This window comes from Bison bison, unplaced genomic scaffold (genome assembly GCF_000754665.1).
Source record: "Bison bison bison isolate TAMUID 2011002044 unplaced genomic scaffold, Bison_UMD1.0 scf7180017864255, whole genome shotgun sequence".
Lineage (NCBI taxonomy): Eukaryota > Metazoa > Chordata > Mammalia > Artiodactyla > Bovidae > Bison > Bison bison.
The window spans coordinates 2,064,864-2,084,534 of NW_011494827.1; the positions used below are offsets into that span (position 1 = coordinate 2,064,864).

Below are 19,671 nucleotides of genomic sequence, written 5' to 3' on the forward strand. Positions count from 1 at the left end.
TGACCTTGTCAGCCGCGCCGTCGCGCAGCACGTTCAGCGTGGCCTGCAGCCGCTGCAGCTCGCCCTCCTTGATCTTGGCCGTGCGTGCTGCCTCCTGCTCATGCTGGCGGATGAGCACCTCGCGCAGTGCCTGCAGCTCCTTGGTCTTCTCCTCGTGCAGCTTGGCCCTGAGCTCCGAGATGTAGGCTGTGTGCCGTCGCTGCTCCTGCTCACGCTCCAGCTTGGCCTCCTGCAGCCGCTCACGCAGCTTACCCACCTGCGGCCAGAGCGGGGAGACTCGGTCAGGGTCAGGGCCAGGACTGGGGGCGCCGGCCAGGCTCACTGCCACCTTCCCAAGTCCCTTTTTGTATGACAGGCCCCTGAGACCTCCATCAGCCCCACCCAGACTCTTCCCTACTGTTTTTCTGAGATTTCCCCAGCCCTGGAAAACCATCTGAAGGTGTTGGAGGAGGGTCAGGCTCTGACATCACCTCCGATTTGGAGTTTTTCCAAGGAAGGACAATTTATCAGTCACAAAATATGCCCTGCAGTAATCATCTGTGTCATCGAAGTGTAGACCAGAAATACATTTCCAGTGCTCGTGCCCTGAGCTCTGGAGTTAGAGCAGATGGAGCAGGTGAAGGTAGAAAGGGGTGGGGGTGGGGGAAACAGAGGTGCCCTCACTCCCCTGCCAGGACTGGGGGGCTCCAGAGCCACAGCAGCATGAATCCCTCACCACCTCAGGAAGGGGGCAACTGTTTTGCCATGAGGCAGCCAAGGTTCAGACTTCCCAGGTGGCTCAGTGGTAAAGAATCTGCCTGCCGATCCAGGAGATGTGGGAGACGTGGGTTTGATCCCTGGATAAGAAAATCTCCTGTAGGAGGAAATGGCAACCCACTCCAGTATTCTTACCTGGGGAAATCCCATGGACAGAGGAGCCAGGCGGGCTATAGTCCATAGGGTGACAAAGAGTTGGATATGACTGAGCATGTATGCAACCAAGGCTCAGAGATGTCCCAGTGACCTGCCTGGGGTGAGGGGCTGCCAAGGGGCAGAGCCAGGCTTTACTCCCAGGTCCCTGGCCCCAGAGAAAGTGTTCTGCAGATGCCAGGCTGCCAGCCCCACCAGAATGTATTCATCTGTTCAGCAAACAAAATGTTATTTGTAAAATGTGCCAAGGGAGTGTTTTCTTCAAATACTCCAAAAGGCTTTATTCGATCTTTCCATTTCAAATATCACACAATTACATACATTACACAAGAATCCATTTGTTTTCTAAATGACATCCATCTCCGAAGAACCGAAACAAATGTGTCTCTCATGGACAGGCTGTTTCCATGGAAAATGGCATCATTTCCCCCGACCACACTGTTTATAGCACACCAACATGCTGAAGTTAATTTTAGGTGAGGAGTTTTACAATGTTACTTAGGGTGGACAAATCTTTACTTAAAACAGCAGGGAAAAGGCAAATCAAACCCACCAGGCAAAGACACAAGTCTCCTTACATCAAACACAAGCACGGAAATAAAACATGGACCCAGTCAGAAGGCCCATCTTGCCTGAGAGTTAGAATGGGCCTCTTCCTAAGGGACTAAGGGCCAGGATGCCAGAACTTTAAATACTGAACGTGATTTCCCAGGGAGGGACTAAGTGCTTCCAGCATGCTCCTTCCAAGGGAGCAACTCTGTCCTAACTTCCTGGGTTAACACTGACTGTGACCTGAAGTCAAAAGGATGGGATCTTGTCGGATTCTGAATCTGTGCTGTGAATGCATTTCCCTTGGCAAATTACCTAACCTCAAGATGGTTAATGGTTACGTGTCCACTGGGCAGGGCTGTGGTACCGGGTCATTCAGCCAAACACGAGTCTAGATGCTGCTGAGAAGGTATTTTTAATGATTAATATTTAAATCAGCAGCCCTGGAGTAAAGCAAATGAGCCTCTATACTGTGAGTGGGCCTCACTTAAGGCCTTAAATCAGTTGATGGCCTTAACAGAAAAGACTGAAATGCCCTAATGAGAAAGGAATTCTGCCTCATTACTGTGAGATCCATGCTCCCTGAAATTTCCAGCCTGCCTGCTCTGCAGATTTCAGATTTGTCAGCCTGCATGACCAGGTGAGTCACCTTCTTAAAAACAAAAAATCCCCCTCCATCTCTCTCTCCTATTGGTTCTTTTTCTGTCTGAAGAACCCTGATTATAAAACCTCCCTGATCCTTCTCTATGAAACAAGTCCATCAACAGCTGCCCCTTGAAGACTCTTGGGGGAGAGAAAGCTGAAAGTGAAAGAGCAGATGAAGGGAAGTTTGGTCCCCCATAAGTAAAGGAAGGAGGGATGTGGACAGTGTGAACAGAGGTGTGTGCAGGGCAGTCTGAGGGTTGGGGAGGCCGGGCCTGTCCCTGGGAGGGGCAGAGGGGGCCAGCTGAAGCTAACAGTAACAGAGGTGCCAGGGATGCTCACAGTGGATGGGCCGGGGGAGAAGACCCTGCTGGTCCTACCAGCTCTACCTAGAAAAGCCCAGGGTCGAGCCCAGGCAAGGACCCAAGTGTAGCACAGTGAGGCGGGGGCTGCCCCGGTGTGCACAGGGCACCCCCTCCTTACTCCATCCCGCTGAGCAGGTTGACAGAAGTCACATGTCATCTCACTCGCCAGACGCCTCTAAGCCACCCCACCAAGTCCAGAGGGGCAACAGGAGAGAGGGGACCTTACCAGCCTTGTCTCAGCACCTGGGCTCTAAATGCAACAAGAGCAAAATGAGCAAGACAGGGCACGCATCGAGGCAGGAGGGGCTGGCGGGAAGAACGCTGCCCACCCCACCCCCCAGTGGGCACAGTGAAGTCTGCCTCCGCTTGGCTGTCTCTCCCGCTCCTCAAACCATCCCTGCGACCACCCTGGCTCAAGCTGGCAGCTGCAATCCTCTAAGAGACCAGGGCAGTCGCCTCACCAATCGCCTTGCCTCTGCCCCTGTGCACGCGTCCCTATGTCGCCCCCTGGTGGCCAGCACAGGCCTCACCACTCACGTTAGATGATTTCCCTCCACTGCCCTCTGAATTCTTGGGGTGCGGGTTAACTGTTCTGAAACCGCTGTGTGTGCAGAGTGTTGAGTAACTAAGTGGGTGGTGGGGTCAGGCTGTCTCTTCTGGAGGGAGGACACCATAATCAAGGGAAGGAGGCCAGAGGATCCAAGTGGTACTGGATTAGGCTGGGGGCATCAGTAAGAACTCACCTTTAACTTAATACACATTTAGAGGTTACATTAAGAACTAGCTTAGATATGTATAGATACACAGTTAGTATATATGCATACACTTCCTTGCTCTTCTAGCTAAGCCCAGAAGTAATGGCATGCCAGCAGTGGTGAGCACCCCCAGTGCCCAGATCTTGGTTTTTCACACCATTTTCCAATAAAAGTGACCAAAGGGCCTTGGTGAGTGGCTCTAGGAATGGGGCAGGGAACATCCAAGATGAACCAGGAGCACCTTACAGGACCAGAAAGTAGGGGTGTGCCGAGAAGAAATTAACAAAGAAAGGCCACAGTGGCGGGGGTGTCAAAGAGACACAGGAGCTGGCTGGAAGAGATCCAGTGGCCAAAGCTGGAACGGTTTGAGCAAAATAAGGTATCGGGTTGGCCAAAAAGTTTACTTGGTTTTAAGTGAAAATAAAAGACATTTTTCATTTTCACCAAGAACTTCATTGAACGATGTATTCATTAACCAAATGAACATTTTGGCCAGCCTAATAGTATCGGATGACAACCCAAAGTATAAAATGAGAGTTCGTAGTGATATAAAGGATTGAATAGATAACATACAAAAAACACAAAAGTACACAAACAGAAACCCTCGAGAGCTCTGTAGCATGCAACACACAAGCCTGAGTCCTCCCCGGCCTGCAGGACTGACCCTGGCTTATGGCTCTCTGGTCCTCCTCCCTGACTGCCCAGCTCAGGCCACCTCCCTGCCCGCTGCACCTCAAACACGCAGGCACTTTCCCACCTGCAGGCCTTTTCCCGAGCTGTTCCCTCTGCCTGGAGGGCTCCCGGCCAGGTCTCTGCAGGGCCTGCCCTCCACCTGCAGTGCCCCTGTGTTGCTGACCACCTCCCAGAAGAGCCACCCCTACTCCAATCCCACTCCACCTGCTTCTCCAGCCTTACTTTCTTGGCATTTTTCACTATGGAACAAATATCACATGTTCACCTCCTGGCCTTTGCTCCCCACCTCCCCCACTAGACACCAGCTCAGGGTGAGGGTCTCCAGGGCAGCGCAGTTTCTGGGACAGAGCATGACATGGCACGCAGTAGATGCTCAATAACCAGCCGTGGACTGAGCGAAAGAAAGAATGAAAGGATGATGGGTCTGGCAGTTTGTAAATAATCAATGACAGCATCCACTCCCCAGGGGGTCCCGGGTCCTAGGCTCACTGGTCCTTCTGCCTGGTGCCTTCCCTCCATTCTCCAAGAGGGTCTGGAATTCTTCCTCGACTGGGTCAGGGCCTCCTCTGGGTCCCTGGAATGTGATTCCCTCCATCACCGCACAGACCACACCCCAGTTCCAACCCTCTCAGCATACCTAAGCCAGCCCCTGAAGGGCAGGATGGGGCCTGACTCGCTTCTGTAGCTGGATTAGTCCCTGACCCGGGGTAGATCAAGACCACAGTGGGCTGCTCACTGCAAGAATCACCAGCTGTTGAGTGGTGGGCAGCACCTGTCTTGAGCCCATGTGCTGACCATTGCCCTCTCTGCCCCTACCCACCCCAGACTGTGGGCTTCAACAAGTCAAGGACTCTGCCCCCAGTGGCCTGGCACCCCAGGTGACACTGAGGAAGCCCCCAGTTGATGCTGGATACTTGGGATAGTGTGAATCCGGCTCCATTTCTCACCAGCTAGCAAAATCCTTCAGAGCTGGCTCCAGACCACCTCTGGAGAGATAAAGCAAAGCTTTCTCAGGCCCCTATGACCACTGCATGGTTTCCTAAAATCCCTGGTGCCACAAGCCAAGTACTGTCATCTGCCTAGCTCCCTGAGCATCTGAGCACACAGCCTGTCTGTGAATGGGGTCATTTCTGAGTTACCTCCAAATGCCCAGCCCAGGCCTGGGGCACAGGCCCAGGGGGGCTTGAAGAACCAACAGGTGTGTTCCCAACAACCCTTGATTCTATGGGCTCCTCTGCTGAAGTAACAACACTGTAAATGCAACATCAAAACTGGATATCACAAGATCATATAGAAGTAACAGTTACATGCAACTGTAAGGTTTATATGTATGTTTGTCATGATAGCTCAGTTGGTAAAGAATCCACCTGCAATGCAGGAAACCCCAGTTCGATTCCTGGGTCCGGAAGATCCCCTGGAGAAGGGAAAGGCTACCCACTCCAGTATTCTGGCCTGGAGAATTCCATGGACTGTATAATCCATGTGGTCACAAAGAGTCGGACACAACTGAGTGACTTTCACAGGTGTCATACCAGCCAGTAAACACATTGCTGAATTCTCCAAGAACAGAAACCCTCTCCGCACACCCTTGGAAGGGCCACGAGGTGGCTGGATTGAGCACACGGCAGCCAGGGCATGTGGTGGCAGGAGGTGCTGGGGACAGGGAGGCCCAGGCTGGGGTTCTCGTGGGCCAGGCTTCCAACCCCCTGCCAACACCTACGACTGGACTGTCCTGCTGTGATGGGCTGAATCGTGTCCACCAAATTCCTGTGTGGTTGTTCTAACCAACCCCCACCACCCCCTACCAGAACCTCAGAATGTGACTGTATTTGAAGACAGTCTTAAAAGAGGTCACCAAGTTAAATGAGGTCATGAGGGCGGGGTCCTGATCCGATACAACTGGTGCCCTTATAAGAAGAGATTAGAACACAGACCCACACAGAGAAGACCATCTGAGGATGCAGGAATAAGACGGCCGTCTATAAGCCAAGGAGAGAGGCCCCAGGAAGAAACCGACTCTGCCCGAACCCTGATCTCAGACTCCCAACCTCCAGGACTATGAGGAAATAAATCTCTGTGGTCGAAGCCTCTGAGTCTGTGGTATTTTATTTACGGAAACCCAGCCACTTCTTCTCCCCAATGCTCAGTCTGCTCACCTGTAAGGTGGGGAGAAGGGGGCTTCCCACGTGGCTCAGCAGTAAAGAACCTGCCTGCCAATTCAGGAGGTGTGGGTTTGATCCCTGAATCAGAAAGATCCCCTGGAGAAGGGAATGGCAACCCACTCCAGTACACTTGCCTGGGAAATCCTGTGGCCAGAGAAGCCTGACAGTCTACAGTCCATGAGTCGCAAAAAATTAGACACGACTTAGCAACTAAAGGACAACAAAGTGGGGAGAGCCTCATCTAACCTCACAGGTCACTGCGAGGGTCAGGAGGCTCTCCACGGTACCTGGTGTGGCCTGCGTACCAGACACATAAGAAACGTCTGCCAACCCCTGAGTAACTACAACATGACAGGCAGTGCCCAGGGCCCTGGATGTGACTCTTATTCATTCCTTAAACAACCCAGAGAGGCAGACACATCAGATGTCCCCATTTAACAGATGGGGAAACTGAGGCATAAGGCAGCTACCCGGCTTGCCCCAAGACCTCAAAGCGGGTTAGGTGGTGGAGGTGCAATGGAGACCTGGTCAAAGGACACTGGTCCCACAGACACAGCTGCTGTTGCTCCTTCCCAGCCAGCTGCTCAGGCCCAGCTGGGCAGCAGATAACCCCGGGGGATCCTGGCAGGCGAATCCTTCCTGGGCTGGGCAGGGTGTGGACAAGCTGCATCGCCAGCAGCTGTGCTGAAAGACTGTGGCTGCACTGCCACTGGAAATCGTGAGAGTCTGGGCACGGGAAGGGGCATACGTGTCCCCAAGCTCTAGAAGCCCAGTCTTCATCGCCCCAGCTCAGGGACTCTGCCTCTATTCTCCACGCAGCCGTCTTGAGCTGGGCTCAGAGCCAAGGACCAAGCCTCAGCCCCCTCCCCACCCGGAAGCTGGACCCTGCTCAGCACTGCAGCTGCTGTCAGAGTCCCAGCTCTCAACCAGACACCTGCAGCTATTCCCGGGGCAGGCCCTCCCCGCCCTCAGGTCTATGGGCAGGGCGGGAGGGGACCTGCGGGGCTGAGGCTACAACCTCCGTGTCCCCAGCCGACAAGGTCCTCAGATGGGTCCCCCAGGAACAAGCCCGAATCCCATCCTCTTTCTCTTCTCACACAAGTGGCGGCTCCTCTCTGGGCTGGCACAGCACCTCCCACCTTGCCTGCTTTTGCCCTCAAACCACCCGGGTCAGAACTACACCAGCATAGAGGCCCATGGCTGTGCAAGGTGGGCTTTCTTTGTTTCCATCACCTGGTATCTTTCAGTTCAGGTCAGTTCAGTCTCTCAGTTGTGTCCGACTCTTTGCGACATCATGGACTGCAGAATGCCAGGCTTCCCTGTCCATCACCAACTCATGTCCATGAGCTTACTCAAACTCATGTCCATCGAGTCGGTGATGCCATCAAACCATCTCATCCTCTGGCATCCCCTTTTCCTCCCGCCTTCAATCTTTCCCAGCATCAGGGTCTTTTTCAATGAGTCAGTTCTGCCCATCAGGTGGCCAAAGTATTGGCGTTTCAGCTTCAGCATCAGTCCTTCCAATGAATAGTCAGGACTGATTTCCTTTAGGATGGACTGGTTGGATCTCCTTGCAGTCCAAGGGACTCTCAAGAGTCTTCTCCAACACCACAGTTCAAAAGCATCAATTCTTCGGGACTCAAGCTTTCTTTATATATCTTTGGTAGTGGTTTAATCGCTAAGTTGTGTCTGACTCTTGCAAACCCATGGACTGTGGTCCTCCAAGCTCTTCTGTTCATGGGATTCTCCAGGCAAGAATACTGGAGTAGATTGCCATGCCGTCCTCCAGGGGATCTTCCCGACCCAGGAATCGAACCTGGGTCTCTTGCACTACAGGCAAATTCTTTACTGACAGCTACCATGAAAGCCCACGATAACCTTAAGTCAGGCGGTCATTATGATACCATATTACAGATGAGAAAATGGAGGTTCAGAGACTTCAGGTCACTTGTCTAAGATTGTGAAATCAGTCAGGAGCCTAGGTGAGGTCTAAAGCCAGGTCTCCAAGATTAGAAAGCCTGGGCTCCTTCCACTGTCACTGGCTTCCCATCATGCCTGCCCTTTGACTGGCACCCAACTGGGTATTGTACTGACTGGCTCCAAAGCTCATACCTGCCTTACCAGAGCAAAGGCTCCCATCACAGAGCCAGGCTCCATACCGAGCCCTTCATGTATCTGTATTTACACCCTTACTCCTGACCGTTGGCCCATCAGGTGGCCTTATTATGATCCCATCCTGCAGGTGAGGGGGGTTATGGTATGGAGAGTGAAGTGACTGGCCTGAGATCAGAGCCAAAGGTGGGGGATGGGACAGGATTTGCACCCACGTGGCCTCTGTACCCATGTTATACCCATTTTATTGAGGGGCAAGTTGAGGCTTGGAGAGTGGAAGTGCCCACTCTCACCCCAGCCCCGGGACACACCCTTGCGGGGCAGTGTGTCCACCAGGAATTCACAGCCCACCCCTCACCTGAGCCGGGAGACCCGCGCCCTTCCCACCTTGCTCTTTTCCTGCTGGAACTCGATCTGAATGCTGGTCAGCTTGGCCCGCAGCTCCTCGTTGGCCATCTGCACCGGGTCCATCTCCATCTCGGGCTTCTCGCCCTTGCTCCGGCCTTTCTTAGACATGCTTCCTCTCAAGTTGAGACGCTGAGATCTTGCGTTCACTCCCGCCAGCCAGCAGGCACCACTCCCAGCTCCGCCGTGCTAACCAGTCTCGCAGGGCTCAGCTCCTCCTCCGTGTAAACCACCATCACTTGGGATCCTGGGAGAAGAAGGAGGCCAGGTCAGCAGAGGCGGTGGGGGTGGGGGTGGGGTAGTGTGCCTCTTGCCTGGGGCACTCTAACAGGAGTGCAGCCAGCATTCACCGAGGCCTCCCTCCCAGAGCTTGCACTGCTAACCCAAGGATGCCCTGCCATTCAAAACTGACCAAGCAAGCACTTCTCCAGCTAGGGCTGCATCAGAATCACCTGGAAGCTTATTATGGTCCTGGGATCACCCCCCAGAAAGCCGATTTGCACGTCTCCCATGCTTCCAGCTGAGGTTCCCTGTGACCACTCCTCACTGAGTAACTCTGCCTGGTCCAGTCCTGGCCTCGTCAAGATGTGACTATGCCACCTAAGTGACTGTAAGCCTTGGTCTGCAAATGTCACTGAGCCTCAGTCACCGGATGCCGGTTCCTAAGGCAGGACCCTAGGGGGGCCCTTGGTATCAAGGCACAGCCCACCTGGTACCACACTGTGCTCCGAGAGCACAAAGCCGGAGCAGGAATAAGGACCACACTCTGAAAACTGGGCTTTCAGACTCCTTTATGGAGTCTAACCTTTATGGTTAGCAGTTCCCTCCACACTCCCAAGACTAGCCCAGCACTAGTTGGCTAGAACAGCCAGCTCTGGGCCCAGCGGCAGTGCCCAAGCCAGCCTGGCAAGACAGTACAGGCTCCCAGCTCCCAGTGCTGTGCCCAGCCAACCCCAGGCTGCTCTGCGCTGTGAGCCTGACTCTGGGCCCTCTGCCCCTCGCTCTGCCTTGTTACTGTTTTCCGTGTGACAAACAGACATTCACTTACTTCCTGTCTATTTCCCCTACACCAGGATATGAGTTTCAAGTAAGCAGGGCCTACATCTGTTTGGTTCTCTCAGTGTTCTCCATGCTTAGTACAGAGCCCAGCATGCAGGAAGCACCCCATCAGCACTTCCTGAGTGAATGAGAGAATGAATGAGTGACCACAGAAGACAGTTACAAGGCACCTATTATGTGCTGAACCCTGTGATGAGAGAAGGGAAGCATATCATCCTTGCAGGAGAGCCATGATAGAGATGAGACAAGTGAGTTGCAGACAAGCTAAGTAAGCTACCTAAGGCCACACAGCTAGTAAGTGGAAAAGAAAGTTTAGTCACTCAGTCGTGTCTGACTCTTTGCAACGCCATGGACTATAGCCTACCAGGCCCCTCTGTCCATGGGATTTTCCAGGCAAGAGTACTGGAGTGGGTTGCCATTTCCTTCTCCAGGGGATCTTCCTGATCCAGGGATCAAACCCGGGTCTCCCACATTGTAGGCAGACGCTTTATTGTCTGAGCCACCAGGGAAGTCTTGGGAGAAAATGGAGAGAGGAAAACAAGAGAGCATTCCAGAGTGGTGGAAGACCAACCTTGGGAGGTCAGGGAGAAGACATGAAATCAGCAAGGAGAACAGTAAATGAGAAGTTTGCAGATTGAAGGAGAAAAATGGAGAACCAGGAAAGCTAAGGGAAGAAAGTGTTTCTAGAAGGAAGGACCCGACAGGGGCAGCTCCTGAGAGGTGAAGAGGAAGACTGGAAAGTGGCCATCGGATTCAGTAACATGGGGTCCGTGGCCTGGGCAGGGGCTGCTTGGTGGGGTGGGAGTTGGGAGGGGGCCAGGGGAAGTGTGGGATGGGGAGTTGTGGGGGGCTCTTGTCAATGCCAGTGGGTCTGGTGGGCTAGGGACGTGCGATGGCCATGAACTCCAGTCCAGCATGACCTGCTAGCCCTGGGGGCCCAGGATGTCCATCCAACTAGGAATCTGGGAAGGCACTAATGGAGACCAGTTCCACTCTCTTGAACAGGAGACAGAGCTGTCTCTCAGCGTGCCATGGAGGTTTATTTGGGGTAATCAACCTCCACCACCCCCCCCACCCCAGATCGATTCCAGAAAGGTACATTCTGTCTTCAGAGAAGGATGAACTCCATTTGCTCCAACTGGACTTATCAGAGCACAAACCATAATTCATTCCTCTCTCCTCTGACCTGCCTGCTCCTGCAACCGCAGCGCTTCTCAGAAATCGGCCTGGGCCTCTGCCGTGTGTCTCCCCTACAGCCCGAGGAGCAGGAAGCATCTTCCAGACCTGGGAAAGGGGAGGTTGCTCCCTCTGTTCCATCCTGTGGCCCCACAACGCCCCTTCTAGGAATGCACTTTAGCTAAGCAGAGATTCAGTCTCTGGACGAACACTCGGATGTTCTTCCTAGCGACGAAACGCTCAGCCACAACAGGCGGGTCAGGTAAATTACATCCAGGCGGTGAGAGCAAACCCCACAGGGAGAAAGGCCAGCATCGTAAAGAGAGGAAAAGGCAGTGTCAAAGGACAAATATGATTTGTGATTGCAGTTTTCTGAACTGTATTTGTTCATCTTTTGCATTTGATCACAACTGTGTGTTGAGCAGCTGCGCGGCGCCAGGCCCTGCGTTGTGGGGACACAGGGGTGAGGAGGAGGTAGGCTCACCTCCCAGGCGTCGGCTGGGACAGCCTAGTGACGATGCGCCAGCAGCTACTTTTTCTCTTTAATACCCTTCCGAGTAGATTGAATTTTCTATTACTGTTTTACAGAAAAAATGATGCCATTTTTCTTAAAGGAAGGTGAAGTGAAGTGAAAGTACCTCAGTTTTCACATCTGTTTAATGGGATCCACAGCACTCACTTCATAGGGACCAGAATTTGAAGTGCTGGCAAGGTGCCTGGCCCAGTGAAGATACTCACTAAACAAAACAAAGCTAAATCTATTAGGAGGAGCAATGCCAGCCTCCAGTTGTCTCCATGAAGGCCAAGGTGATCTGTGCTGAATCTGGGCACTGCTAGAAGCCTTGGTATCAAGGCACAGCCCACCTGGTACCACACTGTCACAGCTTGCCAGTGGCCTGACAAATGGGAAGGCCCCTTTCCTTCCCAGCAGCCCCTCCCATGATCACTGACGATGCTTGGGAAAAAGGAGGTTTCAGATGAGGCTCTGAGCCCAGGGAAGCAAAGCCCATGCCCGAGGCAGCACAGCAGGCTGGACACAGGCAGCCAGACTGGACCACCACTCTGTGAGACCCTGGGACGGCAACCCAGCCATGGACAGCAGTGGGAACGGGAATGGAAACCCAAGAGTATCTGGGGGTCATGAGAACAGTGGCTATTAAGTCTCCGGGGCCAGTCCCAGACACCACCTTTTTATCAGACCCTGGACTGGCTGGACCCAAGGCCCCCTTGGTCAGGCTCTCATGACCCCAAGAGCAGAAGAGCCAAAGGGCAGAGACAGGAGGCCATGCCTGGGGATGACCCAGTTTCTTACCCCAACCATAGCACCCCTTGGAAAAGCACATCATCTCATTAGAAGCTCAGCACACATCCCCCACTTTACAGATGAGAAAACTGAGGCCTCAAAAGGGAAAGTCACAGAGACTCTCCTGCTTAGAAGCCATCTAAGGTTCAGGCCGCCTCTGAAGAGAACCCTGACCCCTGAAGGGGCACAAGCCTTTCAGGGTCTGAGTCACGCCACAGCCCCACCCCACCACCTTTCCCGTAGCCACCTCAAACTCCAGGCCCAATACACTCCCCAGAAGGCCATGGTGATGCAGTTCTCTGACAGAGAAAGCCAATTCTCCACCTCTTTTCACGGCCAGCTCCCATTACGCCTCCTCCAGGAAGCCTCCCGGATGCCCTCCACGTTGGTCAGGTGCCCCCTCTGAGCCCCCCAACTACAGGCTGAGGGCTGTCCTGTGTGTTTGCTCATTTGTCAGCTCCCCCTGACAATCAACCACTCAAGGACAGGACGTGACTTCCAGCTTTGTCTGCTTCACCCTGTGCTCAGCCCAAAGCCTGAGCTCAGTATTTCCAGGACAAATAGACTCCAATAAGCTAAGGCCAAGCCTACTGCTCTTGACAGCCACCTTCAACATCTGCCAGGCCGGAGCCTCAATAAATGTTGAGATGAATGGGACGAAAGAGGGGAAGGTACCCAGGGTTCTGGGCCCAAACTTGGCCTTGTGTCAAGAACACACCCAAGGCCAGTCTGGCCCAAGGCTTAGAGTGCCACACAGTGTCACAATGATCAGCCCACAGCCAATGACTTCTGCAAAGGCCTTGCCCACCCCCCCCCACCTCCAGGAGCAACTCTGGGTCATGCTTCCACCTGAGATGAGCCTGGTGCCCACTCTGTGCCACGGCTTTTCATTTAGAGCTCACTGCGGCCCGAAGAGCCCGGCACAGCCCAGTCCTCACAGAGGAGCCCAAGAGTCTCAGCCAGGAGATGTGATTCCTCGGCACCATGCTGGGAAGGACAGCAGACCTGAGAAGGTACATTCCAGAAATCACGCTAGCCGTGGGGGGCAAAGGAGGACCAGACAGGGTCCCGGCCATCACAGAAGTTTCTAGCCAGGGAGACAACCAGGGAATGAATGCATAAATAACCCTGGATTGTGACTGTGCTAAAATGAAAGAGGAAACAAGGTATTGGAACCTGTAACAAATATCACTCAAGTCATCAGTGGAGGAGACAAGGGGTGCAAATGTGTCAGACCTCCTGGGACCTGCAGATCACAGACCGGGCCAAGACCAGCTTTAGAATGTGCAGCCAAGTGCGAAATGGAAATGCAAGGGTCTGGGTTCAAAAGCTGTTCAGACTTTCATGACCGTGACACAGAGCATTAAACCAAGAGGTGGGCCCCCTGACAGCCTCTATGACCTCGCTGTGCGCCGGTCACCTCGCTGTGCGCTGGCCCTGGAAGGAGTTTAAGCGTGACTCTGAGGGTGCTTGCTTGGGCAGCAGGTCCCAAGCAACGTCAGCTTCTGGCTGATGAGGACTAGAGTGGGCTGAACAGTGGCCCCCAAAAGATATGTTCACATCCTATTCCTGGCAGCCGGGAACACACCCTGGTTTAGACAAAGGGTCTCTGCAGATGTAATCAAGTTGAAGATCCCAAGATGAGAGCATCCAAGATTAGGGTGACCTTGACCTTGGACTTCTGACCTCCCAAATGTGTAAGAAAACAAACTTCTGTTGTTTTAAGCCACTCCATTTGTGGGAATTCTTTCTGGCAGCCACTGGAAAGCAATACATTGGGAAGGAGGGGGAAAAAAGCTCAGGGCACATATTCAGCACTTTGTTTAATGACTTAAGATAACTTAGCTTCTTAGCGCCGAGCCCTGCCACTTTCCCGGCTGCCTTTCACATCAGTCGTAAGCCAGCACACACCACCCCGCAGGCAACTCCCCTGTCCTTCCCTCCCTCATAGCCTACCATCTAATGATTTACACACAAGGCTAGCTGAGGGGTCTGTCCGCCCAGCCCAGAGCGGAAGGGAAACAAATTCGCTTCACTGTGCAGCAGAAACTAATACAACATTGTAAAGCAATCACATTCCAATAAAAAAAAATTAAAGAGCAAGGACATTAGAAGGGCAAAACAACAGCAGAACACACCACACAACTGGCAGATGGTATTCTGCAAGAGGCAAACAGATAGGAAAACGAAAAAAGAGCAAAGGTTTTTCTAGAGAGCAAAGTTTTTCGGCCACACCCTCCCCCCCCTGCAAAAAATAGAGTAAATAATTCCTTTAACACTTAAAAAGCCTTCAAGGTCTAAAATATTAACACTCTGAGGACATCTCGTTCTCCAGTTATAGCAAATTAATAAGGTGCTCATGCGCACTGTCCACACTCTTTTCTTACTCAACATGGGTGTGCAATAGTCGGTGGAAGTTTCAAAAAATTATAGCAAGTTATAAGTAAAGTCAACCGAGTCAGGGCTGTCCTGACACGTTTTCAGGGCTCAGGTGTGAAGGGCTGGAAGGGGCACCTAGAACAAGAAGCAGGGCTCAGTCACTCAGCCCAGCCCTGCCACCAACCTCTGTCATTTCCTAGGACTTTCCAGCCACACAGTGGAGCTGGCCACGCATCCAGTGTGTGCGGACTGGCATCACGGCTCCCTCCAGAGCAGACCGTCTGCAGCCAGGATTCCAGGGCCCCTGCTTCCCGTCACACAAACCAGGACCCTGGAGCTGGCGGGCCTCAGAAGTGATGGCAGAACAGCCACCGGCCCCAGCAATCCGGGAGCGCCTGGCCGCCTGGGCCTGTTCTACACCCTCTGGGTGGCGCTCAGCCTTCACCTTGGCCCCCAGGGCTCCTGACCCTCAAGTGTCCGACCACCAAGCCTTGTTCTCCCCCGTTCTCAGAGGTGTACCCTCCTGCGATGGCTCTGGCCAGCCCTCACCTCTTCCTGCCTGACCGTGGCTTCCCCTGTCTCCTGGCCTGCACGCGGCCCCCCTCACCCAGGGGCAGTGGGGTGACCCTCCCCCGCCACTCCCTGCTGACCACCTGCAGGGGACAGGGCCCACGGGCACAGAGGGCAGCCCTCCACGCAGCCTGAGCCAGCGGAAGCCACCGTGGGCCACGCCTGCCGTCCCCTCCAGTCCTCAGCACACGTCTCCCCCTGCCTGGCAGAGCCACCCCTGGCCACCTCCTAATTGTCCCAGGACTCGGCCTGGGCCAGGCCTCCTCCCTCTTTGGCCCCGCAGGGAAGGTGAGAGTGTCCTTGCAGCCCAAGCCTCATCAGGATGACTCTCAGTCACCACCTGGACTAGGAGGCCAGCGGGGTTGGGGATCACCACAAGAGAACAGACCCATTCTACAGATGAAGAAGCTGAGGCCCAGACAGGTCAGAGTCACTGGGAGTAGGGGCCTGGTGGGGAGAGGAGAACTTATTACTCCTCTGACCCCACCAGGAGGTCAGCAGAGTTTGCCGGGTGCTTCAGAGGCTGTGGAGTGGGTACCACCCACGTGGTCACCATGGGCACACTGAGGTGCCCTCAGCTTCCACAGCCCCCACCGCTGGGGGCACCAGTGCTGTCATTCATCACAGCAGCTGGGCGCCCCACTCCCAGGCTGGCTGACCCTTCACCTAGGACCCCCTCATTCCAGGGGCCACCAGAGCCAAGATTCCACCCCACCAAGACTCTCCCTACACCCAGGGCCACCCACTCCCCCCGAGCTGGGACTCTCGGCCCTTGCTACCAAGTCTCCCAGCTGTGAACCCTCCCACCACGGGGCCTGCATCAGGCTGACCTCCTTTGCTAGTCCAGGTTATACCTTTTGCATCCAAGGAACCTCTGAGGATCCCTCTAGCGACATGCAGGGGTGGATTCTGTTGATGTTCTACATATATCACGCACACACACACACCCAGCTCACAATGCACACATTGTCCTGAAACACACACCCAACACACAAGCCACACATTCATGCAAGGAAACACGCACACTGCATACACACACACATACCACATATATACCACAATGCACACACTGTCCTGAAACACACGTGCAATGTATACGTCACACACGTACACCACAGAGGAGTGAGCACACACACACAAGCTAATGAGTGAATGCTTGTGTGTCTCCAGTGTTCATAGGTCGAAATCCTAATGTCTGATGTGATGGTATATTAGGAAGGGGACCTTTGGGAAATAATTAGGTCAGGAGAGTGGAGCCCTCACAAAGAGGATTAGCATCTTTATGAACAAATAAGGTAAACAAAGCCAAGCCCGTGGGCGGGGAGCCTGAGGCCTGTCATTCCTCTGTAGGAGCCCCCACACATGGCCTTCCAGCTTCTCTCCAAAGTCCTTCCAGGGACAGGAAGGCCCCCATGGGGTCGTCTGCTCCCCAGGACAATCTTACTTTAGAAATCACTTAATTTTTCAAGCTACAAACACACAAACCAAAAGGGCCATCTTCTGCTGTGAGCGCCTCCAGCACCCGCAAGCCACCCCAAAAGAGCCCACTCCCCTGGACACACAGAAGGCTCTTTAGACGCTGAAGATGCCCATCACACATCCCACATCGTCCTGTCCTCCAGGTGATGAGGCATAAGAAGAGCGAGTGCTTACTGATGGGAAAGACAATCCTCAACCCACACCCCTCATCTGGCGCTATGGTCAGCCTTTCACAGGACAAACCCATCGAAGTCTCCCAATGATTATCCTGCAGGTGCTATTATTACCCCATCTTGTGGATCTCTCTTGAGAGGCCCTTGGACTGCAAGGAGATCCAACCAGTCCATCCTAAAGTCAGTCCTGAATGTTCATTGGAAGGACTGATGTTGAAGCTGAAACTCCAATACTTTGGCCACCTGATGCCAAAGAACTGAATCCTTGGAAAAGATTCTGATGTTGGGAAAGATTGAAGGCAGGAGAAGGGAACGACAGAGGGTGAGATGGTTGGATGGTATCACTGACTTGATGAACATGAGTTTGAGCAGGCTCTGGGAGTTGGTGATGGACAGGGAACCCTAGCATGCTGCAGTCCATGGGGTAGCAAAGACTTGGACACGACTGAGTGACTGAACTAAACAGAACTTTGCCCCTCTACCCAGAAAATAATCAAAACAACAACATTAATTATAACAACATCATGTCAACCTGCTGTGGTCCCACTGCCTCAGAGGAAAGTCTGCACATAGTGAGGGATGCCTTGCGAGGTTCCTGCCATCGGGCCCAATAGCTGCGTCTCCTTAGGTCTCCTATGCGTCTGCTTGCCCGGCTGGATTCTCAACTCCTGTGAAACCATCTTATTTGCTTGACTCTCCAGTAGCAAGCAATGTGCCTGCCCAGAGAGGTGTTTGGTGACATCAGGACCCCTTCTGGACGTGTGCTGAACTGTGAAAGCATTACATACGTTCCTTTCACATCCAGCCCAGGCGTGGCTTCACAGGTACAAATTTAAGGCAGGACATACCCTTCAAGGGATGCAGGATTCCTGAGTGCTTGGTAAAAATAATCCCCAACCGTGAAGCCAAGCAGCACTACGTAAGAACTGACTTCTGTGTGGACAGAGATGCGAGTGCCCGGGATAGCGGGTTTGGCTCTCTTGCCAGCTGAATCCACACCCCCCTCCCATACTCAGATATGGTTCCCAGCAAAATCACAAGCTCACAGCATCAAGGACCTTGGTCTTGCCCTTGGGTAACCATGTTGGGTGCTGAGAGTGGCTTGGCAGGTTGAACACATCAGTCCCTCATTTGCTCAGCACAAGCTCTCAGCTTGCCTCCTACATTCAGGCACTGTGCTGGGCATGGGACCATGATACTGAGTATCTGTCCTCCCCTCCCTGCCCTTGGGATGCTGAAGGCCTCTCCAGCCCAAAGCTCCCTCCTGTCAGACCCCCTGACGCCTTCCATATCTCCATATGCAGAATAGGAGGAGACCTGTCCTTTGTACCTTAAAACAGTCGAAAGACGGTTAGAGGGAAACTTGTCCAAGGACCACCACTCTTCAACCCCTAGAAAAATGACAGGAGGTCGGAACGCCCCTCCCTTTTGGTGGCAGCATCACCTGCCACTGTCACTTGTCACTGTCACCCCGGTCACAGAGTCAGCATGATCACCTTAGAAGTCAGGGTCATGGGAATGGTTGCAGCCTTCACAGCAAAGGACACCAGCTTCGACAAGGATAGGAGGGCCTGGGAATCTTCGGAAAGCCTCCGTCATCTGGTTCTAACATGTCCATCTTAATATGTCCCAAAGAAGTAAAGTGCAGCCAAGTTCAGGCAAGTTCAGCCTTTCTGAATTTGGGAGACTCTGGAACAGCAAGGCTCATGCTCAGGGACCCACAGAGGGCACATCTAGACTCGTGGGTGCCACCTCCCAAGTACCAGAGAAACTGAATAGTAAGGTAACACTGCAGTTGTTTGCCCCGTGGCCACTTTGGCAAAGTCTTGCCGAAGGAAAAGTGTGTGTGGCAGGGGGGACCTCCATAGGAGAAAGGAAGGGAGGAAAGATGGAAAATAAAATATGAGGGGGAAAGGGAAGGAAGGAAGGAAGAACACAGAAACAACAGAATCAAACTTCCAGTTTCTGGTCTGGTGTGTAAGAAACTTGGGAGTCATCACTCTCATTCATATAATAAAAATGCTGAACAAATGGAAAATCAGTCACTTTTCTTTTATCCATCAGAGAACTGAGATCATAGGGCAAATGGCTGTCGATAGGTAAACACAAAGAAAAACAACTTACCAAAACTGTAACCCAGGAACAGAGAACTTTGTGGGAACCAGTTCAGATTCCTTTTACCAAATACTTCCTGTCCAGCTTTCAACAACAACAACAAAACGACAAGGCATACTAAAAGGCAAAATAAAAAAATAAATAAATAAACAGTTTGAAAATGAACAGAATGAACATCAGAACCAGACTGATATATGGCAGTGATGTTAGAATTGTCAGACTGAGGCTTTAAAATGATTCTAATCAATATGCTAAAGGCACTAATGGAAAAAATAGACAACATGCAAGACTAGATGGCTAATGTCAGCAGAGATGGAAATTCTAAAGAAGCACGCAAAACCCTGGAGATCAAAAACGCTGTAACAGAGACGAAGAATGCCTGTGATGGGCTCCTCAGAAGACAGGTCATGGCCCAGGAGCCAGTGAGTTTGAAGCTACATCAATACAAACTTCCCAAACTGAATGCAAATTTTTAAAAACACTAAAATAAACAGAATAGAATACCCTATAACTGTGGTATAATTGCAAAAGGTACAGCATATGTATAATGGGGGAAGAGAGAAGAAGGAGCAGAAGAAGTATTTGAAGCAATAATGTCTGAGGATTTCTGAAACTTACTGATTCCAATCACAAATGTGGGAAGTTCAGAGAACACCAAACAGAATAAATGACCCAAAACCTACACCTAGGTATATCATAGTGAAGCTGTAGAAAATCAAAGATAAAGAAAAACCTTGAAAGAATCCAGAGGGAAAAAAGTACATAGCAGAGCAAGGATAAGAACTAAATAAAAAAACTTTAAACAATTTGAGCCTCAGTTATTTC

At 52.5% G+C, this 19,671-nt stretch overlaps 1 protein-coding gene across 1 annotated transcript in view; it reads right to left on the reverse strand.

The window, feature by feature from the left end:
- The window catches only part of JAKMIP1 (janus kinase and microtubule interacting protein 1), a 130,333-nt gene that overhangs the window by 64,406 nt on the left and 46,256 nt on the right, over positions 1–19,671 (reverse strand). The window contains exons 3-4 of the mRNA XM_010847797.1: positions 8,575–8,839; positions 5–256 (exon numbers count right to left, since the gene is read on the reverse strand). Coding sequence (XP_010846099.1) covers positions 5–256; positions 8,575–8,703 — 381 coding nt within the window. The 5' untranslated portion in view covers positions 8,704–8,839. The remainder of the gene's footprint in view (positions 1–4; positions 257–8,574; positions 8,840–19,671) is intronic.